Genomic DNA, 25,829 nt, shown 5'->3' on the forward strand with positions numbered 1-25,829 from the left:
AGTGGAAGAGTGTTTGGCTCGGTTGTAAGCATGCTGAATATAGTGCAACTATTCATCCCACAACTTAGAATGCTCGTTGCAATACCCACACAGAAGATGTATCACTGTTCTGTTCCCCAATTTTCTCTGACCATCTGTTTGTGGATGAAAGGTTGTATTCTTTTTTAGTTTGGTGTCCATGAATCCCCACGAGTTTGACCAAAAATTCCCCACAAAGCGAGAATCTCAATCACTAACAATGGATGTGGGCAGTCCAAAATGCACCCAAACATTATGAAAGAATAACTAAGCAGTTTGTTCAGTTGTAACTTGTTTTTTACATGGCATCAAAATACACATTTTTTGAAACCTATCCACAACTACATACAAATAATCATTACCTCCTTTGGATAATGGAAGACCTCCTACAAAATCCATAGAAACACTCTCCCACGGTCGTGAAGGAACCAGAAGTGGTGTGTACAATCCTAACTTCCTATTACTAAGCTTACTAATTGCACATAATGAACATCCCTTAATAAAATGAGACACACTTTCAAGCATATGAGGCCAATAAAAATACTTATGTAGATGTGCCACCGTCTTACTTACACCGAAATGACCAGCAATAAGAGAAGTATGTGCCTCTCTTATGATGTTAACTCTTTCTCCTTGCAGAATACAAATCTTTCCAAAATGGTACAAGAAGTTATCATGCAAATGATAATCCAATTCCTCTACTTGGTTATCTTGACTCAAGCTGGCATAAATATCTTGAAAGTCATTATCTAATGCATATTTCTCAATATAACTTTCATGTAAAACATAATTATGCTCGAGTAACAATCGGCCATATCAACAACTTTATTGTAGATACTTTTCTTATACCTGATTACCAAGTGGAATTGTTGAAGAAAACCCATCCATCGGAAGTGCCTTGATTGCTGCAACTTTGATTGAGATTGCAAGTATTGCAATGGCTGATGATCAGTGTGAATGACTATTTCCTTACCCATTAGGTAGTGTTTCCATTTTTTCACACTTTGGACCAATGCATACAATTCCTTGTCATATGTAGGATAGTTAATCGTTGCACCATGAAAAGTTTCCGAATGAAAACATATAGGCTTACCATGATGCATGAGGATTGCAACCATAGCATAGTCACTAGCATCTGTCTGAATCTCAAATGATTGTCTCAAGTCTGGAAGTGAGAGTACAGGGGTTGTACTGATCTTTTCCTTCAATGCATCAAAGTCCTTTTGTTGTTTGTCTCCTCACTGAAAAACCTTTTCACGCTTGTCAATGCATGCAAAGGGGCTCCTATAAGAGAAAAATTAGCAATGAATTTCCTCCAATATTGGGTTGCTCCCAAAAAACTTCTTACCTCTGTAACTGCCTTAAGCCTTGGCCAATTCACAATGACATCAAACTTGGAGGGATCTATTTTCAAATCACCTCCTCCAACAATATGACCCAAGTAAACTAAATAAGTCTTTCCAAACTCGCACTTTGACATCTTCAGATACAATTGTTCTTTTTTCAAAACATCAAGTACTATTCTTACATGCATGACATGTTCAGCACAGGATTGACTGAAAATTAAGATTTCATCTAAGTAGACTATGGCAAATTCATCAAGAAATAGCCTCAACACATCATTCATCACACACATGAATGTAGCGGCATGGTAGACACATAAACCCTGTTTTTTTTTAACGTTGTCTTCCAAATGTCTCCTTTGGCTATTCTAATTTGATGGTAGACACTTCTTAAGTACAACTTAGTAAAATAATTTTCATCTTTCAATTGATCTAGTAAATCATCTATTCGAGGCAGTGGGTAACAGTTCTTTACCGTAATTTTTTTTAATGCGCGAAAGTCCACACACATGCGCCATGTTCCATCCTTCTTTGGCACCAAGAAAATAGGTGAACCACAAGGCGACGAAGGTGATCTAATGATCCCTTTATTAAAAAACTCTTGGCTTTTCATCTTAATTTATGCGCTTTGCATCACTGACATCCTGTACATCCTATGTTAGGAAGAGGACAACCTGCTGCAACTATATCTCATGTTGGATTCCTCTCTTGGGAGGTAATCCTTTTGGTTCCTGAAATATTTCATGATATTGGTTAACTACATCAACCAATTTAGATTTGAAATTTGAATCACAACCTTTAAAATCTTCATTATCAACATCATTTTTGGGTTTGATCATGAGAAGCATGAAATTCTTGCTCGAATTCACCAGTGTTTTCATCTACCCTGCATTAACAAGTGAAAGATTTGATTTCTTGCTATGAGCTCTCACAATATATTCTACTCCATTTTTGAATAAATGATATTTATTTTCATGTCGATGGAAGATAGCTTTTTTGTCATAAATGTACGGGCTGCCCAAAACCATGCCACAAATATCTAACGGCACAACATCGAGCTCCACTTCATCTATGAAATTTGTGGTAATAGCGAATCTTAGTTTACACTTTCTAGTAACCTGCAATTGCGCATTGTCGTGCACCCATACAAGTGGATACAATTTATGATGTGGGACAGTTTCTAGATTTAAACTCTTGACAATGTTTTCAGAGATAAGATTGGCTTGAGAGCCGCTATCAAACAACGTATCAATCTTGTTATTTTTTGATATCACCCTTATGTGAAACAATTCTATTCTCCTCTTTTCATTTGGAGTTTCATTTTGCGAGTCTGAAGAACTAGTGTTGGCAATGGATTCTTTTCCTTTTAACCCCATGGATGTGATTTTAGTTTCATCTCCTGAATCGGATCCCAAATCCTGTTGAGTGGTTGCATTTGTCTTCTATTTTCCTTGTTGTTGTTTCTTTTTGGTTTCATTTCGGGATGAAGCTTCCAACAGTGAGCTTCATCGTGACCCTCTCTGGAACAGTGCTTGCATGTAATTTTCTCTCCTTCTTTTTTGATAGATGCATTTTTCTTTGCCTTCCCTTTGAAATCCTTTTCTTTTCCCTTACCCTTAAATGGATTTTTACTACTTTCTTCTAGGGTGTTTTCCCCTCTTCCCTCAAGATGAGTGACTTGTACACACACATCATCTAGAATATTGGGATTAAACATTAAGATAGTATGCCTAAGGTAACTATGTAAACCCCATATGTACTTCAGCAAAGTGTCCTGTGACTGCAAATCTACACCTAACATCAGAGACCTTTTTTCTGAATTCTTGGGTGTAATCTTGCACATTTTGACCTTTAATATGTCTAAAGTTTTGCCAATTCATGATGGCTTTCTGCATATACGATGGGGGGTATAATTGTCTTTTAATTGCAACAATGAAATCATTCCAAGAAATTGAGATCTTACCATGTTTTTTAATCTCCTCTTGGGTCTTTGATTCCCACCATACAAGTGTTGCACCCTCCATTATCAAGGAAGCTAACTGAATCTTTATGTCATCCACTTGAAGGTTTTGAATCCTACAATAGACCTCCAACTGACGAATCCAATTATCAAGCTTCTCTGCATTCACTTCACCATTATATGTGGGCAACTCGAATTTCACATCAAGTTTTAGAAAAGGTGATTTAACGATTCCTTTTGAAGAATGCTGATGAGTATGAGTAAGGGTTGTATTAGTAGAAGAGTGTGAAGTTGCCTGTGAAGAAGTGTTATGAAACCAGCTCACAAAAAGATAGAAAAGAGAGATCCACGCCTTAGAATTCAGCCTCTTCGAGGGAGCAACCTCCTTTACATTACATAAATGAACAATTCTTGGATGATACAAATGAAAAGACCTCCTTTCTATATATAGGAGTCTAAGGGGTTATAACATAATCAGAGCCGACATAACAATAATAATGTAAGGGCACAATAATAACAATATGGGCACTACATGGGTACATCAATATAATAAGTGGGTTATACTAATAACAATAAGGGGTTACACTAGTAGTATAGGGGCCTAACATGCCCCTCTCCTTCAAAAAGCGTTGTCCTCAACGCTTGAGTAGTTCTTGATGCTTCTGTATAAAATTCTTGTCCTCCCATGTGGAATATTCAGCAGGTAAGTTCTTCCACTTGATGAGATACTCTGAAATTGATCGATTTCGTAGCTGTCGTGTTCTTGTTTCTGTGACTGCTCTAGGTTCCAATATGATTTTTCCTTCCTCTTCAATTTCTGGCAATATTGCTTGAATTGGGATCTTTTGCAACTTTTGAATAAGTGGCCATACTTCTTCGTCCTTCTTCCATTCATCCGTTGCTTCGTTTATCCAATTTGGTTGGATAATATAAACAGCACAAAACAATGCTTCTACATCCTCATCCTTGAAGAGTCTTCCCATTCGGTAAGGTCGCCATTTTTTAAGTCCCTGTTGTTTCGTTTGATTTTGCACCGAAGTGGCGTTATCCTTTAAAAGTTGGAGAGCTTGTTGTTGATGCTCGATGTTATCTTTCACTGCTTGAACCTTTTTCTTCTTGATATGTCCTTCTATCTTTAGAGTTTGAGGAGTGGTAATTTCTTCCAATCCTTTACAAGATATGGTCGGATTTATTTTTTGATGCTCGATGCAATCTTTCACTTCTTGAACATTTTTCTTCTTTATATGTCCTTCTATCTTGATAGTTTGAGGAGCTGTAATTTCGAACAATGAATTACAAGATATGGTTGGATTCATTTCTTCTTTCTCGATGTGATCTTTCACTTCGTGCACCTTTTTCTTCTTGATATGTCCTTCTATCTTGAGAGTTTGAGGAGTGGTAATTCTTGCCAATGCTTTACAAGATATGGTCTGATTCATTTCTTCTTTCTCTGTGGTGGGGTCCTGGCATATATCTTCTTCATTTGTTGTTTCTTGATCCTTTTCTTCCTCCTCTTCATATTCTATGTAAAATAATTTCTTCTCAGCACACTTATGACCTTTAGTGCATTTGCTATCACAATTGTAACAAAGCCCTTTTTCTCTTCTTTTTTTCCAATTGTTGTGGTGTAACCCTTGTAGGTTGTGGAAGGCTAGGAGAAACAACACTTCCATCTTTATAGTTGTGAGGGGTACACTTGCTAGTTTCCATAATTTTGTTTTCCACTATGTCACAAAGCCCTTTTACTCTTTCCAATTGTTGTGGTGTTTCTCTAAAGAAGGTGGTGCTCCTTGTATCCTCATAATGTGCTATCATTTCCTCCGTGAAAATTGACCACGTAACAAGTTGTTTACGATAACAAAGCCCTTTGTACCATAAAAATTGATCTGGTTCTAAATATGAATATGCAATACATACCTTTTATAACAGTTGTACACCATGTATATCAAAATATTGCTCCATCTGAAGTATCCAATTTACCGGATCCTTGCCATCAAACTTCCTCATCTTGCTTTTTATTGATTTTAGGAGCTCTACCTTGAAACGACTGTAACTCTGTACTTTCGGATCTTTAAGTTCTGAAATTGTGACCTGTAGTAGCCCTCTGTGTCCTCTTTCCAATGCCACCAGTCTGATCCAAATTGGATTCTCCAAGAAAGAGTTATGCACAATCTCCCAAGATGACCTAATTATAGACTAGTTCAGTAGAGCGAATTTGTATGAAGTGCCACGTGTCACTGTTTCAACCTTTGACTCTGAAAAATATATAAAAGAAAACTACAGTCCGTCATATTTCTGTACCTTCTTACGAAATTTCAATCTGATGCTCAGAAAGAAAGTTATGACGATTTTCCCCAGGTCAACTGTTTTGAGTGTAATTCAAGAGTCTGCAAAAAGACCAACTTCCTCAGAACATATCTCCGAAAGTATCGCGCGAAAGGCTCTGAAATTCGGACCCAAGGTTCAGCGTGATTTCTTCTCAAATGGGTTTTTTTGCGACTTCTGAAACGTCACAAAAAAAACGTTATAGCGAAAATTCCACAATGACCTGTTTGGAGCAGCGAAACCCTAGAATCCAAAGCTCTGATACCAAATGTTATGAAACCAGCTCACAAAAAGATAGAAAAGAGAGATCCACGCCTTAGAATTCAGCCTCTTCGAGGGGGCAACCTCCTTTACATTACATAAATGAACAATTCTTGGATGATACAAATGAAAAGACCTCCTTTCTATATATAGGAGTCTAAGGGGTTATAACATAATCAGAGCCGACATAACAATAATAATGTAAGAGCACAATAATAACAATATGGGCACTACATGGGTACATCAATATAATAAGTGGGTTATACTAATAACAATAAGGGGTTACACTAGTAGTATAGGGGCCTAACAAGAAGAAGGTGAAGAAGATGGTGGAGAGGGTGGAGGTTTGTCTCCATTCCCATTATCTCCTTTTCCATTGAGAGCCTTCTCCATTGGGAGGTTTGGAACTTTCTCTTGGCAATCTGCTATTCCTTTCTTCATAGAGGACCTTCACCATCTCTATCATATCAATGAAAGTATTTCTAAAGGTTTTCTCATCTTTTTTCATGTTTGTAGGTTCTCCTTCATGAGACATGCTCTCTAGAGTCTCAACTGCAACTTGAGGTTGAACTAGTGTTGGAGATTGTGGCAACCTTTCTCTTCTTCCCCTTGACCCAATTTCAGGGCTTCCAACCAGCTTTCCTTCACCTCTTTTGAGTTTTAACCTTGTAAGCATGACATAAACTTGCAAACAATTAAATCCTTCTTTCACAAAGAAAACCTAATGATCTGATACCAAATTGATCTGATTTAAAATATTAGTTTGCAGTGCTAAGATCTTCCTCAGATTATAAACCAAATGCTTTCATTGTGCTTAAGGATTCATCAATTTGTTTTTGCAAGTGCAATGAAGAGCTTTTATGTTAATTTTATGAGTAATTTAACATAATCAAGAACTGAACAACAACATAAACATGTATAGAACATCATAAAAAACACATTACAGCGAGCACATGATAAAGGAGTTCACCCCTCCCGGGCTACGTCTCCTTGGTCCAGCTTCCAATGGATTGAGCCTCTCTATTATGCTCAAAAGTGTAAAAATATATGTTTACAATGCTCAAATGTTTCTGAAACCTGCTCCAATGAGTAAAAAATACTCAAAAATGGCTATCTAGCCTCTTTTTGCATCCAATTTGGTGGAAAACTGAAGAAGTTATGACTTCTCCTAGTTTTCCCACTATTTGCTCCACAAATTGCCCCATTTCTGGCATGATCCTACAAATTAGCCCCAAAATCCGCTAACTGGGCGAAAATTTCGCCGAGCGGCGAGCCATATTCTATCGACTGAGTCTTATCGCAAATCGCAATCGGCGAGGATCGACTGGCTTAAGTTTTGTGTACGCAGCGGGCGATATTACAATAGCGATGTGGCGGACCCGACGAAGTATTAACTGGAGCCTATAACCTTATCGCATCCGAGATATCGCAATTGACGAAAAACCAATGGTCTTGGATATGCAGGACTTTGCAGTATTGCGATTTGCGATTGCGATATCGCATCGCAAACTTGATCTCGCTGGGGGCCGATTTTGTAGTACTTCACTCCCTTCATTGATGTGCGATTGTGATTTATCGCATCACAATTCCTTCCCTGCTTGGGGGCCAATTCTTTAACACGATCCGTCTTCGACCTGCAATTTGCGATATTTGGGGGCCAATGGCAGCCTGCCACTTGGCGCCTCCCGATTCGTTGATGGAACCTGTCGTGTCATCCAATCTTGCCATATAAGCAAGTCAAATCTGAACTTTGACTTGCTCTGACTTTTGCATACGAGCTCGGATTTGAGTGTCGTTCGCACCGTTGGAATCAAAATGATGAGCTCTTCGATCTGAAGTTAAGTTTAAAAAAATTATAACACTTTGATTTTTGAGCACCTAACCAGTCAGTGTGAGTTAGTTCGAGTTCAGTCTATATTTGGAAAAGTCTAATTTAGTGTGAGTTTGCTTGAACAAGTTACCAGAAATTGAGTCAAGTCTAGTTGGAGATTGTCATGATTCCATATTTAGTAAGTTAGGGCTTTATATACCTGTGGTTGGGTCATTGTGAAAAGTATGAAGCCAAAAGAGCCAAGAACCATAGCTTGGTGATTGTGTATGTGATAAAGTTTAATGAATAGAAAATTGTTTTGTGTGTCAAATTCCTTTATTCCTCCTCTGCCTTTCCATCAAATTAGTATTAGAGCTAAAGTCGAGTTTAAGGATCTGAGGTAGAGCAAAGGTCACCAGCTAGGGTGAGAAGAGATTTTATTTTATTTTATTTGAGTGGCGTTGCAGTAACACACTCAAGAAATATTAAATTCGCGTTACAACGCTGGTGGGGAGTGGGGGAAGTCGTGTTACAACTCCCAAACTGTTAGCTCATTGACGCGGGAACCGCTTATCGCAAGATGTGTTAGGAACGTGGACACAACAAATTAACCGTCGCGTTAGTTTGGTAAGATTTGAAATTTTTTATTTGATTTTTTTTTAAAGTCCAAAGACCACATGGGAAAGTATTAAATTAAAAAAATGGCACACGGAGAGGCGCGCCAAGAAAAGTTCTTTCGATAAGTCAAGTGGGTTCTTTTATGCATGGGTTAATGTTTTTTTAATTGGATGAATGAATTGGGTTGGTCTTAAAATGTTATATATATTAAAGTGTTACTTTAAAAGGGCTTGAATGGTGCCGTTTACAAAGCGCTCATGTAATTTTTGAAAAATAGATGATATAATTTTTAAAGGGTTTGTTAAAAGGTTGAAAAGTAAAAGTTTTATTAAAGGATTATGAAAGTTTTCTAATGTCAAAGTGTGCTCATGAGTTATTTGAAAGTTTTGGAAAAGAGTGGTGTTTTAAAAAAATTATATATATAAAAAAGGTGTTTTATTGGAAAGAGATTTTAAGACTTTGTAAATGTTTGTTTGTCTGCAAAAAAAAATCGGGTTTGTCAAGCATGACAGGTTTTGGGTTTGGAAAAATACCTCTATGAACGTGAATTCAGTGAATATTGTGCTTTAGGAGGGCGCATATTAAAAATCATATTTTCTTTGGGGGCGATATGGAGAGAGGCATCATGCAATAAGAAAAGAAACCATCAAACAAAAGAAAGATAGTAGTCATGGGTTACAAAGCACTATTGAAGTAAATTAAGAAAAGGAATTGAAAATAAGAGGCAAAGATTATTCGATGCTTAGAGAGGTTCAGGTCGCAGCCGAGGAACCAAGAAGTCTAGTAGAAGATAGAAGAGAAATTGAGGTTGATTGGTGTAGCGTGGATCTACTACCACCTCCTATGTTTACTGGTAAAATTGATTTTTGGGTTCTCAAAATGTAACAGCCCTAGTGAAAATTCCATGTAATAAAAGTTAACAAAGGAAAAATAATAACCACAGTTGATGGGACACTTATTCCAAGTTGAATGTTGGGAAAGATATCCTAGTGTGGGTGTTCATTGGTTTATTAATGGCTAAGGAAATTGGCAAAGACAATGGCAAAGGAAAAATGGCATTTTGGCACATTTATCTATGAAAATAATGGAAATTAAGAGAAAAGGGAGGTGAAAGGTCACAGATTACATGTGAGGAGAAAATTGAAAGAAAATAATGGAAAATGAAGAAAATAGAGGCCTAATTGATAAAAAGGCTTATGAGGATCAGTTTGTAACCTTTTGTCACTCCAATTTTGGATCTCTCTCATTATTCTCTCTCTCTCACTCTTGGACACTTTTCTTCGAGCGCTTTTGGAGGGTGTGGCATACTTGGAGTTTTGGAGAAAGAAGAGCAAGAAAGCGCAAGAGGACATCAGGATTAACATCTACAATGAGTTTTGCTTGCAAGTACCAAGTTGCATGTATGTTTTCCTCACTAGTTTTGGCATGCATGGCATATGCATGTGGTTTATTGGTCATGATCTATCACTAACATGGAGGATTTCTTGGATTGACAGTGGATTTTCCTAGCCTCTCCATTTCCTGGATAGCCATGGTGTTGTGGGTTTATTTATTTGTTTCTCTGGTTGGTTCTCATGTTTCCTTAGCATGGGTTGAGTTACTAGTTTTTGGAAAGCATGGTTGGACAAACGCTCTGGAAGCCCCGTAATAGATTGGGTTGAGTTACTATTCCTGGAAGCCTTGGTTGGAAAAACACTCTGCAAGCCCTGGGTGGGTTGAGTTACTGATCCTGGAAGCCCTGGTTGGAAAAATGCTCTGGAAGCTCGAAATAAGTTGTGGGTTGACTTACTAGTATTAGAAGCCTTGGTTGGAACAAACACTCTGGAGCCCTAGAAGGCTTGGGTAGAGACCAATTTGATGATGGTTTTTGTGATGTCCGACCGTGAGGTGGAGTCATTGTTTGATGGGTTGGGGTGGTTGGCCACTGGAAGCCTTGGATGGTTTTGGATTGATGTGTTTTATGAGATCCCACATTCATGCTTAGAATATGGCACGAGGGTGACTGGCTGAAGAGAGTTTTGGCTTAGCCATATCTACGGTCGGGTGGTTCGTGGAAGTCCCACAATTGTTTGGCCTTTGCATCATTAATAAGAGGTTATTTATCCTTGTTATTTTATGAGTATTGTATTGGTTATATGTGGATTAGATGGTTGTTGTTTCCTTGGTATTTCTGTCCCTATTATGTTGGTTATGAACATGTATTATGACAGTGCATATGTATGGCTCTCATCGTGTTTTCACTTGTAAATGAATGAACAATGTATATATGACCAATTGGATGAAATGGAAGCTAATGTGTTGAGGCATCAATTCTTCTTAGCGATTCTAAGATGAGTATGAGACCCTTATGCTTATATATGTTATTTACACCTGTAGATTACATATTTGTGATATGTTTGATGAAATTTATGTCATGGATAGTAGGGGTCTAGAAAAACGCTTGTTCAAGTATTTGCAGTTGCAACATTGTTTCATTGTTATCTTTCTGTTTTGAAGGTGTCATCCAATTTTGAACGGTAACTTAGGCTCTAGGCCTGAAAAAGTGGCTCAAATCTCGGGAACGCTTGCACAACATTGAGCAAAATAGTCCCTGGATGTTGGCATGCCTTGTCATGAGAGCGTCTAGAGCCTCATAGACATTGTCATGCCTGTTAGTGTCAATCTTTGCAGCATTCCTCCAGTGATCAAACATGCTCTTACAAAGTGGTTATAAGGTGTCAAAGTCAAATTTTGTCATTTCAGTGAGTCTTCAAGTAAAATTTGATCACTAGGCATTAGGTCTAAGGTTTGCTTTCACTCCTTCCAAAGTCATCCAAATGTCGGTCTATGTCACTATTCAGCTGAGTCTACCATCATTCAAAGGGTTGTCATCATCATGACAGGTTCCAATGGTTCATTTTACACCTTGTTCATGCTTCAGTTGCGCCTAGGTAAGGTCATTTCCCTCTCCTAGGGTTTTGAAGGCAATTTCTCTTGGATGGTAAATCCATAGGCAAAACTTGTATCATGATGTTCATACACCTTCCCCTATCCTTAAAGTACCTTATCAAACACTTCCCATCACTGAGATCCCCCAAATTCCTCATTTTCACACAAACCCTAGTTTCTTGCTACAACCTAGCAGTTTTCTAGGTTGGGCCTGTGTTTTGCCTTTTTGGACCCCTTCCCCTCACTCAATTTTAGAGATTCCACTTTCCCCTACTTCCTAACATCCCTCCCTACTTCCCAAAATTTCCTCAAGAATTTAGAAGCTCCCTATCCCCTTCATTTCGCTTCATTTTGACAAATCCCTTGTTCCACACATCGGGGTAGGTTTCACTCAAATGATGTTTCTGAGCAATAAAATATGAATTTAGGAAAACTGAGAGAGATTTTTATCCACAACAGGCCAAGGAAGAAAAACCTCCTTCACATTTTACACAGGTGTCATGGTTTTAGAGAAATGTCAAAAATACAATTTCCTCGGGAGAATTAATGCACCTCTAAAGTGACCTTGGGAAAATCAAGTTTTCTCCTAGATACGTTGGCCAAATGACTTGCTTGATGAATCAAATGATAACTAGACACAAATAACTTTCCAATGCACTATCATGAGCTTAATTTGGAGTTCAGGAAGGCATTCGAAAGTTGACTGTAACAGCACTCTGCCTTGAGGCAGCCTCACTGGGCACATTTTGACCAGTCTTGGGATATTTGACTTTTGACAAGGCAAATGAACTCCAAATTGAAAAATGCCGAATGGGTTGGAAATTAGACTCAAAGACCTTTCCAACGAGCTATCATGCACCCAATTCGGACACCGGGAAGTCCTCCAAACGTTTCCTGGAAAAGAGCGTGGCGCACAAAGGGAGCGCGGCGCACTGGGAGGAAATTTCCAGTGTAAATTTACACTGGCGCGATGCACATAGAGAGCGCGACGCACAGGGAAAAAAAGGCCTGAAATTGTGCCAATTTGCCTCAAATTTCTTGTGATTCCCATCAAATTGCAGTTTAGGCTCTATAACATCACTTGTTTATCAAATTTTATGAGTGATATGGTGGTTATATGCCTATGATTGAATGCAACAAATTTCATAAAGACAACCACAAGAAGACACCTATTCAGCAGGAGATAGAGGCTGATTGAGAGATTTGGCTCGAGAGGATCCACATCAACTTAGAGAAGTTGTTGGCGAAAGCAAACAAGAACAGGGATCACCATCACATCATGAGGCTTCTTTGCATGATGAGGAGCTCATTGAGCATGATTTTGACCTAGTTGACTTGGAGGCACAAGATGAGCATAAATCCATATAACAAGTCATCAAAGAGAAGTATTATCAGATCATGTAGGTCAAGGACAATTTGATAAGGGCCAAATTTATCATTTCATGCCTTGATCAAGTAAACAGTCAACTTAAAGCACAACATCTACCTATGGAGAAAGAACAATTCAAAGTCAAGAAACAAGAGATGAAAGGAAAGGAATTGGTGGACCATGATAACATTGAGCACCATGAAGAACATGTGGCAAGAAAAAGGCCAAGAACAAGTTTTTCACCATGAGCATCTCAGATGTATATTTCCCTCACCTTGATGGAAGACAAAATCACCATTGCAGGGAATGATTTCATGTTTTCAGTAGATTCCATCTCTCAAGCTATAGGCATACCAAACCATGGTGAAAATTGGTTCAAAGACATGAACCTAGACCTAGAAGAGTACAAACCCTAACTGAAATCATAATATAAAGAAACTCACTCACATGTTTTCCCATTCAGATATTTTTTGGAGATATATGCACCATTAATGAAGGTTGTCATGAAATTCTTCACATGTGAGGGAAAATTTTCCAGGTTGCATCAATATCACATAAGGCTGCTCATGCACTTTACAGCAACCAAGTCGCTCAATTTGAGTAGTTACTTGTATAGGAGCTTAACCAAGATGTCTAAAAAGGTGAAATTGAAAGGAAAAGTGCATTATCCCAGTCTCTTTAATCATAGCTTGATAAAGGTTATGGTTCTCCATCAGTTGACAAAAAATAACATGACATGGGACACTTTCATTGAGGTAGCTTTGAACATGCATATAACTACTTCACCAAGCCAGCACCAAACTATGGCAGCACAGTCAATGGTGGTTGGGTCATCAAGAAAGAATGATGAGGTTCCAAGGCACCTAAGACTAAGGTGACCAATACATATCAAAGAGGCAAAAGAGAAAGATAGGCTTAGAATCTTGGTTGAGGCTTCCTTAGCTCAGCATGGCACCCCATAGAGAACCTCCAGCCCAAATTTCAAGAAATTTGGGGAATTTTTGGTCACATGGAAATTTTTTGAGCAAAAAACAGGGATTTTCTCCCTGTGCGCCGTGCCACTGGCGCAACACTAAAATTCTAGAGCTCCAAATGAGGAATGGTTTGCAGTTTTGGATTCAGCATGGAAAATCACAACCACTGGTGTCCGAGCAAGAAATTTGGGCAATATATGAGCCTCCTAGAGGTCAAAAACATCCAAAAAATGGTCTCTCTGCCACTATTTTGACACACAGAAAGTAGTCTTGGGAGAATGAAGATTTGGAGGGGAAAATGAGCACCAAATTCAAAAATTTCAGTGGAGTTAGAAAGTAGACAGGACAGGATTTCCAACAAGCCCACTTGGGCAAATTTTGGACACCTGAAAGCAAGCCCCAAAGTAGCGAGACGCACAGAGAAAATGGCACGACGCACAAAGGAAAAATTGCCAATTTGCTTCCATTTCGCGAAATTTCGGTTCGCGACTTCTCCAAGTGGGCCCGCTCATCTACACTTCGGTTTTTTGGCACCAAAGGCGGCATTTAAAGATTTTTTTCTCTAGATTGGCTTCTATCCAAGTGGCGAAGGAAGGCAAACGGTCACCCCAATGCCAAATGTCATGTTTGCAGCGCTGCACCTATAGCTGATGGTTGGCTCTCCATCTCCATTTTGTAATGATTCGAGTAACTTCCCAACCCCTGGGCGTTCTATCTCTTCCTCACACATTCTATATATTGTATGCAAGTTATTTGCAAAGGGTTGGTTGGCTTGTAACTTCTGGGAGACTGTGGGAAAGAAACTTTGTTTCTTCACTGTGTATTTTTGACAGAGAATTAATGAAAGGCAGCGGCTCTGTTTCATGAGATTCTTGTGGTTGTGAGTGTAGCAAATGTATTTCTTATGTGTTCATATGTATTTAGTTATGTTTCATAATTCATTTCATGCTCATTTCCAGTGAAATTTTCTGAGTGAGATTAGGTAGAATTCAAGTTTAATTGCTCTGCCTGTGGGAAAATTTCATGTTCAGTGTTTCTTCTTCTGTTGAAAAGGATTCATGTAACTATGCCCTTTTCACTTTCTTCAGCAATCTTTTCAGTCCGCGTTACCTCAAACTAAAATCCCTGCATTTTTTGCCTGCCTTGCCTCACGAAATAATATGTGCCTTCATTTTAAATTCTCTGTTCTTTGCTGAGCGCCAGTCCCATAACATCCCAGAAGCTCAGTCATTCATAAAAATTGTTTCAAGAATCCCTATTCACTTACTAGCCTAAGGTAAATAGTTCATTGTAAGTCATCTCAGACCGTTTTCGATTATCTATTCACTGAGCGTGACTCTGAGAGAGCTCTCTCCTGCTCTGGTAGGGCTAGCTACCAGATTGAGCGTGGTTTGTGGTTACCCTAATTTTTGCCTTCCTTCAGCCTTAGGCAGATTTAGGTGCTAACAATGCCCATATCATGGGAGCATCCAGGGGTTAAGTGGTCTAAAATCTCAGTGGGACCTAGGGGTTGGTTAGCAGAAAGGTTGGGATGGTTCCTAGGGGTCTTATCATTGATGTTGAAGGTTTGTATGGTGTGTGTCTGCTGGTTCCACTTCTTTAACATGACTTAGGAGGTCGAATCATATCATAGTAACTTCTCATCACATGATTACCCTGGTTGGCCAGTTCCTTGGGTAGATGTGGGAGGAGAGTGTTACACAAAATGCAAACTTTTCTTTGAGACAAAGAGTTAATTGAGTTTCATTCTAATAGCCCATACGATAAATTATGTGATGCTTTAGTATTGGATTTTATAAAACAGGTTTTGGATGAGAAGTTTCTGTGCAAGGTTACAAAAGCTACATCTTCCAAGGAAACATGGAAGATACTGGAAGCAGAGTTTGGTAAAAAGGAAAGTGGCATGTAGCAACAAGATGTGTCACAATCGGTTGAAGAATTAATAGAGAAGGTAGCTGCAAATATGAGAGTAGATGAGCAAGACTTTGGGAAGACAACAAAGCTTGGAGAATCTGAGCATATGGATGAAGAAGTCACAACAAAGATTGCAGAGAGATAAGTTGAAGCCTCTGTGTGTGAAGCAAAGCAAGAGCATATACATGCTCATGAACTCCATTGTAACGTGGATGGTGAAGAAGACGGTGAATCCCATTGTGACGTGACACATGTGGATGATGACAACAAAGTGAGATGTGAATTGGTGAATTCCGTAGCAACTGATGAATTTGGTGAAGTTGAAATAGTTAATGAGCACATGCATGCTCGAATATTCCACCGTAGGATGGATGAACAATATGTTAATGACACTTGTGGTATTTTTTTGAAATAGGGACTGAGCATGGAAATATCCAAAGTGCCATGTTTGATGAAGAAATAAAAGTTGAAGATGCCATTGTAGCAACAAGATATGAAACAATTGGAATTTCTCATGAAACAATGCGTGATCTAGCAGTAGTTGTTGATCAAGAAGAGGATAAAGTGATTCAAGAGATTTTGATGGGAATATCCACTGATGACATAATAGTGGAAGATAGTCTCGATGTAGTTAAAGAGATAGAGAAGGAATCTCTCACTATAGAGCACAATGAAGATGTCTTTAACATTATTTTTGAATATGCAGGTGTTCAAAATAACATTATTTTTTAATATTCTTAAAGCTGCAACTGGAATAAAATAATTGAATGAAATGGTGAAAGAGAAAAAGGACAGTGATTATGATTTTACATGTAAGCCTAATGATGATCTTGAGTGTACATATTACAAGCAAAAAGTAGCAATATTTGATAATGAGAGTGAAAATAAAGATATGGATGTTTCTGAAGATCAAGAAGAAAACATTAAAACAAATTTTCAACAATGGAGTCAATAAGAGATCAAATTTTGCTATCAAGAAATATGGTAGAAAGAAGATCATGAATATGAAGCGTAAGAAGCAGAGCAAAGAAGACAATTTGAAGATGAAGAGTTGTGGTAGCAGTCCATGAGTGAAATAATTGTTGAAGAGGACGTTGTAGAAGACAAGCTCAAAAAAAATACAAGATCATTCAAATAAAAATTGTTGCAACAACAAGTGAAGAGATATGGAGATTACAACGAGAAAGTGCAGCTGAAAATGAAGCGGTTTCGAGGGTATATAATTTGGAAGAATTGAAAAAGAAAATCCAACATTATAAAAGTTTTTAGTTATTGTAAGCCTAGTTGAGACTTAGACCAGCAAGCATGTTTAAGTAAAGATTGAGTCAATTTCTATTGTAAGCCTAGCAGGCATAGTTGAGTCATGTTTGAGTTATGTTGAGTCATATGGTTGTAATTAAGGGGGAGTGTTAGAAATAGTAAATTACACATGCATGCAGTGCAGTCTATATTAAGAGTGTGAGTTAATTTGAGTCAGTGTGAGCTAGTTCGAGTTCAGTCTATATTTGGAAAAGTCTAATTTAGTGTGAGTTTGTATGAACAAGTTAGCCGAAGTTTATTCAAGTCTAGTTAGAGTTTGTTATGATTCCATATTTAGTAAGTTAGGGCTTTATATACCCGTGGTTGGGTCATTGTAAAAAGTATGAGGCCAAAAGAGCCAAGAGTCGTATCTCGATGATTGTGTATGTAAGAAAGTTTAATGAATAGAATATTATTTTGTGTGTGAAATTCATTTTTTCCTCCTCTGCCTTTCCATCATACAATCAACCTGGATTCGAACGTAATGAGGGATAACATATTTGGTGAACTTAATATTTCGCACGCGAAACTTTGAAAATAGAATATGAATTATGACAACCTTCTAATACATACCTTCAAAAATTTAGTATTGAAAAATAAAATGATAGCATAGTTTATCTACATAATGATCTCGCTCGTGGAGAAAAGACACATAATGGTGGTCATTTAAATGATGCACAAGGGAAGTTCAAATTAAGATGCTTTATTTTATTTATATTAGTCTCTCATTCAACTTATTAAATGGAAAGAATATAAAAGAGAACTAAGGAAGTTTTGTTTAGGTCTAATGGAAAGCATGAAAGAAAGAAAGAAATTTATTTTAATGTCCACGAGGCTAAAGATAGCCTATGGGACAGATTGCTTCTTCATTTAGTTGATGCATTCGGCCCTTTTCCTATGAAGCCTCACAATAAATTCTCCTAGCTTCTCGAAAACTCCCTCGCTAAATAGATTATCCCAGGAGCTAACTGTCAAAATATCTGCATAACTTTCCCTGTTGTCTTTGTAGGTCTCACATTCTAAAATGAAATGCTTTTCTGTTTCCACTTTTCCAGAAGAACAAAAAATACACTCTTTCCTCCCACACTTCTTTCGGTATTTTCCAGCACCCTGTTTCACAACGAAGTTGATGAGAATTAGTCCTTAACTGAGAAATAAGAATTTTGGCTCTCCAAGAAATATTGGCCTCTATGTACACTTTTTTTTTATGATTATGAGTGGGATTAAACACTTCAATATAGTAGTTTTTCTTTCTACCTAGCTCCTTATCCCAAATATGATTGTGGAACTTATCCATAACAAAAGCTTTTATCTCTTTACTGTTTATGGGACACATGTTCAAGCAAATACCCCATTTACTAAACCATTTGTTATTTTATTGTATCCAAGTCTTCTTTCTTTTGCACAATATGTCATTAAAGACAACCTTAGGCCATCTTCCCTCTTTCATTTTCTCATTTTTTTTAAATACCTTATGACTCGCACCATATCAATTGCTTCAATAGGAGCAACCCCTATTTCACTTAACAAGATAGCATAAGGAACTGCATTTTTAATTTTGAATTTGTTTGTAATCAAACGTTTCTGAATTTTCTCAATCTGTTTCCACTACATGTTGGATGTATTGTTGGCCCACAGTTCACAACCATAGGGAATCACCAGAATCACTAGAAGCCCCAAAAGAGTTTGGGTGGTTTTCCAGTCCCATAACTCTGCCTCTCTACACCTATTTTGAAAAACATAAAATGCTTTCCAACCCCCCAAAGTTATTTTCTTTCTACAACCATCCCAGCTTAGTTTTTTTTTTAAGTCAATTCCGAGGTATTTGTACTCCGCAACTTCTTCCAAAATGTTGCCTTCAAACTAGAACTAATGTTGGTTATGTTTTCTTTTTGGTTATGTTGGTCATTAGCAATATTTGATAATGAGAGTGAAAATAAAGATATGGATGTTTCTGAAGATCAAGAAGAAAACATTAAAACATATTTTCAACAATGGAGTCAATAAGAGATCAAATTTTATCAAGAAATATGGTAGAAAGAAGATCATGAATATGAAGCGTAAGAAGCAGAGCAAAGAAGACAATTTGAAGATGAAGAGTTGGGGTAGAAGTCCATGAGCGAAATAATTGTTGAAGAGGACGCTGTAGAAGACAAGCTCAAAAAAAATACAAGATCATTCAAATAAAAATTGTTGCAACAACAAGTGAAGAGATATGGAGATTGCAACGAGAAAGTGCAGCTGAAAATGAAGCGGTTTCGAGGGTATATAATTTGGAAGAATTGAAAAAGAAAATCCAACATTATAAAAGTTTTTAGTTATTGTAAGCCTAGTTGAGACTTAGACCAGCAAGCATGTTTAAGTAAAGATTGAGTCAATTTCTATTGTAAGCCTAGCAGGCATAGTTGAGTCATGTTTGAGTTATGTGAGTCATATGTTTGTAATTAAGGGGGAGTGTTAGAAACAGTAAATTACACATGCATGCAGTGCAGTCTATATTAAGAGTGTGAGTTAATTTGAGTCAGTGTGAGCTAGTTCGAGTTCAGTCCATATTTGGAAAAGTCTAATTTAGTGTGAGATTGTACGAACAAGTTAGCCGAAGTTTATTCAAGTCTAGTTAGAGTTTGTTATGATTCCATACTTAGTAAGTTAGGGCTTTATATACCCGTGGTTGGGTCATTGTAAAAAGTACGAGGCCAAAATAGCCAAGAGTCGTATCTCAATGATTGTGTATGTAAGAAAGTAATGAATAGAATATTATTTTGAGTGTGAAATTCATTTTTTCCTCCTCTGCCTTTCCATCATACAATCAACCTCGATTCGAACGTAATGAGGGATAACATATTTGGTGAACTTAATATTTTGCATGCGAAACTTTGAAAATAGAATATGAATTATGACAACCTTCTAATACATACCTTCAAAAATTTAGTATTGAAAAATAAAATGATAGCATAGTTTATCTACATAATGATCTCGCTCGTGGAGAAAAGACACATAATGGTGGTCATTTAAATGATGCACAAGGGAAGTTCAAATTAAGATGCTTTATTTTATTTTTATTAGTCTCTCATTCAACTTATTAAATGGAAAGAATATAAAAGAGAACTAAGGAAGTTTTGTTCAGGTCTAATGGAAAGCATGAAAGAAAGAAAGAAATTTATTTTAATGTCCACGAGGCTAAAGATAGCCTATGGGACAGATTGCTTCTTCATCTAGTTGATGCATTCGGCCCTTTTCCTATGAAGCCTCACAATAAATTCTCCTAGCTTCTCGAAAACCCCCTCGCTAAATAGATTATCCCAGGAGCTAACTGTCAAAATATCTGCATAACTTTCCCTGTTGTCTTTGTAGGTCTCACATTCTAAAATGAAATGCTTTTCTGTTTCCACTTTTCCAGAAGAACAAAAAATACACTATTTCCTCTCACACTTCTTTCGGTATTTTCCAACCCCCTGTTTCACAACGAAGCTGATGAGAATTAGTCCTTAACTGAGAAATAAGAATTTTGGCTCTCCAAGAAATATTGGCCTCTATGTACACCTTTTTTTGATGATTATGAGTGGGATTAAACACTTCAATATAGTAGTTTTTCTTTCTACCTAGCTCCTTATCCCAAATATGCTTGTGGAACTTATCCATAACAAAAGCTTTTATCTCTTTACTGTTTATGGGACACATGTTCAAGCAAATACCCCATTTACTAAACCATTTGTTATTTTATTGTATCCAAGTCTTCTTTCTTTTGCACAATATGTCATTAAAGACAACCTTAGGCCATCTTCCCTCTTTCATTTTCTCATTTTTTTTAAATACCTTATGACTCGCACCATATCAATTGCTTCAATAGGAGCAACCCCTATTTCACTTAACAAGATAGCATAAGGAGCTGCATTTTTAATTTTGAATTTGTTTGTAATCAAACGTTTCTGAATTTTCTCAATCTGTTTCCACTACATGTTGGATGTATTGTTGGCCAACAGTTCACAACCATAGGGAATCACCAAAATCACTAGAAGCCCCAAAAGAGTTTGGGTGGTTTTCCAGTCCCATAACTCTGCATCTCTACACCTATTTTGAAAAACATAAAATGCTTTCCAACCCCCCAAAGTTATTTTCTTTCTACAACCATCCTAGCTTAGTTTTTTTTTTTTAAGTCAATTCCGAGGTATTCGCAACTTCTTCCAAAATGTTGCCTTCAAACTAGAACTAATGTTGGTTATGTTTTCTTTTTTTAGAATGATAGGGAGGGTAGGTTGAATTCTAAATGTTCAGTTCACTAAATTGTAGAAATTATGAATGAGAGACAATTAGGTACATATGGAGGGTAGATTTTCCTTTGGGGTTTAAGTTTAGTTGTGTGGTTGAGCATTTAGGTTCATTTTTTTTAAATTCAATTTTTATGAATGATTTATTCGGGCAGCTATTTGACTGCTAAGTCTACGAAGACATACATATTCTACCCCCCCTTTGGTTTTGGACCCGTGATCTCTTAAGAGGAAACACATGTTCTTAGCCATTAAGCCCACCGAAGCTATATATATATATATATATATATATATATATATATATATATATATATATATATATATGTATATCTCCAAGTGCTAACCTTTTTTCAAGTTTTGCACTCAAAAAAGAGGTATGATATTACTACCCGATATGAAGGAGATGTCGTAAAACTGTTTTACTTTCACTCTCTGTCATAAATAAAATATTCCTATGCCCATGTGACGTAACATAATTTACAAGAGATTAAAAAAAGATATTGTATTTTAGGTTGCCAAAAATATGTTGTTCTATATTTCTTAAAAACATTTCAATGTAAAACTTGTATAAAATATTTGAATGCCCATATTAACTAATTTGTTTTAATATCAAGTTCATATATATGTATAAAAATTATTCAATATTAATGATTAAAAAATAATTTCATGATGGACAAGAAGAAATAATGGAAAGTAAAAAAACCAATTACTTTGTAATAAGAGTAATTAGATAAAGATGTGTAATTCATCCAATTCCTAATATACCAACCTAGATCCATCTTAGCTCCAAATCTACCAATCCCCTAGATGGATCTAGGCTGGTTTAATTCCCTTTTTTAAATAAGCTATATTCCACATGAATACATAAGGACGACATTTCTTACATAATAATAATAATAATAATAATAATAATGATGATGATAACCACGACACAAATTTAATGTGGGTTATAAACAAAATAGTTCAATTATGTAGAGTTCACTAATAGTAAGGTGTACTTGACAATACATTGATAACAAAAAAAATCATTAATGTGGATAAGGTCCACAAATAAAATATATTTCAATTATATTTATATGGCTCAAAATGACATTTTTCACCAAAATGCAACCATACAGTTTCAAGTACGATTGTGATTTTTTGTTGTTTACAAAACATTGTTGAATGCATAAATAGATTTATTGGCCTGGACAACTCGGGGCACTCGAAATCTATAATTAAATAACTTCAATTAAATTAAATTAAATTTTGGTTAAAATAAATCAGAAAATAAAGTCTAAAAGGCATTTCATCTAATAATCAATATATATATATATATATGAAAAAAAATGATTATTGTTAAAACATTTTAGTAGTCATATTATTCTATTTTGGTTATTTTATATATATATATATATTGGAATTATAAATTTAAGCTTTGTAATCTACACAATCTAATTGATCAATTTCCAAATAATTGAATCTATTTATAAATTCAAAAATACAATTTAAATAATAATAAAAAATAATATATTATTTCATATACATAAATATCCAAATAATTAAATCTATTTATAAATTCAAAAATACAATTTAAATAATAATAAAAAATAATATATTATTTCATATACATAAATATTACTTTAATCATAATAAATGAGATACTAAACAAAATCAAAATTTTCAAAACTACATAATTTTTATTCTATTTTTAATTCTTTACTTTTTTCCCTTTGAAAAATTGATCTCCCCATACTTAACGCCTATATATTTAATTTTAAATATATAACATAGTTATATGTATATCTAAGTTTAAGAAAGCTCCTAAATTCAAATGCTCACGTAGTTTGCTGGAAAGAAGTACCATTACATTTTGACAAAATGCTAAATTCAAACGCTCACGTTATTTGCTGGAAAGAAGTACCAATACATTTTGACAAATTGGTAAATTCAAATGGGAAAGAAATACGGTTAGACTTCGAACAAATTACTAAAATCATAAGCTCGAGAAGCGTGTAAAATTCCGTCATCAAGATCAAGATCAAGATAAAGATAAATATAAATATATATATAATTCCATATTTAACAGTAATTCGACTTACATTTGTTCCAATGCTGTTAGGCTCCCAAGCTCCGGCGGAAGTGACCCATTAAGATTGTTTGAAGAAAAGCTCCTGAAGATAAAACCCCACAATAAAGAAATAAGTTCCTAGATAAAAAAATCCTAAGTAAGAAATAATTCCTGTTTTCTGTGTTTTGCTGTTGCTTTCATGGAAACCAGCTGTTTCTGTATGATATAAAGTGATGTAAGCATTCACAGATTAAATGAAGTTGTTCAACTTCAAGGAACTGAACTGATAACCTGTTATATCTTCCTAGTTCCTACTTTCACAGAGATATAGCATATATGCATTCCATACAATAGGGAAATCACCAGTAGTATTTAAGCAGGAAAATGTGAAGCAACAAATCAGTCTGGCGATTTTTTCCAGCTCCTATTTAGTGCTCCACTTGAGTATTAAGTATGCGTGTTTACAGAGAGAGGGGAACAGATCTTACAATGAAATCAAACTTCGAAGATTTCCAAGCTCCTTTGGAACAGGGCCCGATAAGTTATTTATTCCAAGGGACCTGAATCCATGAATGTTATTGAAAATCAGTAATTTAAATTGCCTGCAGATGAAATCTCTTTTCCTAAGAGTAGTTAATATTTTCAAGTAGTATGACCTATATGAAAGATGCCGATCAATAAATTCTACCTAGCTAACGCAAAAAGAAAGCAATTTTCTGCAGAATTTCATTATCTTGATTAATTTTAAAGAACTAAAAGGGCAGGATCTCACAGGTACTGCATCCGTGTGAGGTTACCGATGAAGGCAGGTATTGGTCCTGTTAAATAGTTTTGTGCGAAGTTCCTGCCATGAAAATTCCAACGATCGCTCTGTCAAGGCCTCACTTTATATAAACAGAATAAGTAAACATGCATGGACTGAACGAAATGCACATCGTAATATGTTCAGTTCAACTTGTAAAAACAACAGAATGTGTTTCAGAAATTATGTTGTTTTTATTAATGGGGGATGGAACTAGTAAGCTCCTCAGATATATGTAACAGCAGGCAAATTATATATATCAGAAACTCATAATTTAATCAGGCAAATTATATATATCAGAAACTCATAATTTAATCTAGGAAGAAAGAAAACACCCACAAGCCATTTATATCAGAAAATCATAGTATAGTCTAGGAATTAGAGAGACCATCTATATATATATCAAAAACTCTACTACTCGAACCCAAATAACTGAGATGACAAACCACCATCTCAACCATTCTAACTAAAAAGGGAATGACACAGCCATATCAACTATTCTAGCTAAGAACCATTGACTGCTTCTGAAATTATGTTACTGGTCAAAGATTTTGGAAACCAAAGCCATGATATAATTACTTTGCACTCGTTTTAATCCCCCTTGAAAAAAAAAGTCAATTCCCTGCATCCATTAGATGGAATAGAATTCAATTTCACTGAAAATCAGAAACAGTCTTACAGATCCGAAAGTTGAGTCAGGTTAGCCAGTTCTGGCGGAATTTGTCCCGTTATGTCCATTGCATAGACTTTCCTGCCAGCAAGAAGGCGGGTACTGGGTTAGGATATTTGAGCTTTGCAATTTTGGTCTGAAAAGAGGCCGTTCGGCTCACATTGAAAATCAATAAAGCTCAGTGCATTGAATCTAATTTAAGCGGATAATTTATGAACCTTAAGGAAAAACTGGAATATTTAAGAGAAGTTTTTACATTTTCACAATATGGCAAGTGTTTCCGTTGTTGAAGGCGCAATCACACTTGAAGGCGGGATTCATAGAGGGATCCTGAATATCCGTACTATCAATGGCTCGTCCAGTGCAGGGATCTCCAGTAAGGTTCCATGGAGTTTTCCATGTCTTCGAATTAGAAGTCTTTAAATCGGTACTCCACTTCTGAGCAAGTGACTTTAATGCAATAACTGTCACCCGGAAAAGTGAATTGATGAAGAAAAATATATTGATAAAAAATTGATGAACAAAACAATATATTGTTAAAAACAGAAAGCATGAGAATGCTTGCAGCCTCGGGTCATTTTTCAGAAACATATTCCGTGGTTACCTTCAATTGGGTCCGTGACGGCTGCTGGTTGAACTTCCTGAAAAAAAGTGACACAATAAGCAATGCTCAGAAAAAAAATGCGGAGAAGCCAAATCCGGAATGGGATTTGAAGCTTAGACATGATGATGGTCCGATTTGGTGTTTGCGCGCGCAGTGGCAGTTCTGGATGATATGGCAGGGCGACTCAATTGGGGATATTATAACAGACACGGATTGGTGTTGAGTGTTAGACATTTCAAAGGATATCATATCAGGCTGGTTAGACTACGGCTATCATTGAATAGTGAGGTTGTACGGTAAACCACCTCAAATGTACGGACAGAGTGCACAAAACAACAAGGTAGCAGGCGCTGCAGGGATGGAATTTGACTGCTAGGGCTGCAGGGATGGAATTTGACACGTAAATTGTCAGTGACGGAGGGGAATTTGACAGGGAAATTGTCCGTCACGAAGTCATTTGTTCGTTAAATATAATTAATTTTTTTATCCGTGAATATTTTTTTGTGTGAATTGTGAGGTTGTACAGTAGACCACCTCAGATTCAAAGCGCAAGCAAGATAAAATGTAGACGGACAGAATGCACAAAACAAGGTAGCGGGGCCAGGGATGTCATTTG

At 36.4% G+C, this 25,829-nt stretch overlaps 1 protein-coding gene across 1 annotated transcript in view; it reads right to left on the minus strand.

Annotated features, from left to right (window-relative positions):
- LOC149227583 (uncharacterized) overlaps positions 1–25,529 on the minus strand; it is a 35,066-nt gene extending 9,537 nt beyond the window's left edge. Inside the window, exons 1-6 of the mRNA XM_089375530.1 lie at positions 25,214–25,529; positions 24,866–25,073; positions 24,619–24,690; positions 23,910–23,981; positions 23,626–23,697; positions 23,169–23,240 (exon numbers count right to left, since the gene is read on the minus strand). Of these exons, the coding sequence (XP_089231656.1) occupies positions 23,169–23,240; positions 23,626–23,697; positions 23,910–23,981; positions 24,619–24,690; positions 24,866–25,073; positions 25,214–25,334 (617 nt within the window). The 5' untranslated portion in view covers positions 25,335–25,529. The remainder of the gene's footprint in view (positions 1–23,168; positions 23,241–23,625; positions 23,698–23,909; positions 23,982–24,618; positions 24,691–24,865; positions 25,074–25,213) is intronic.
- Between the last annotated feature and the right edge of the window lie 300 nt (positions 25,530–25,829).

This window comes from Pinus tabuliformis, chromosome J (genome assembly GCF_031772625.1).
Source record: "Pinus tabuliformis cultivar Carrire ecotype Pingquan chromosome J, CPIR1, whole genome shotgun sequence".
In the NCBI taxonomy this organism is placed as follows: Eukaryota; Viridiplantae; Streptophyta; class Pinopsida; order Pinales; family Pinaceae; genus Pinus; species Pinus tabuliformis.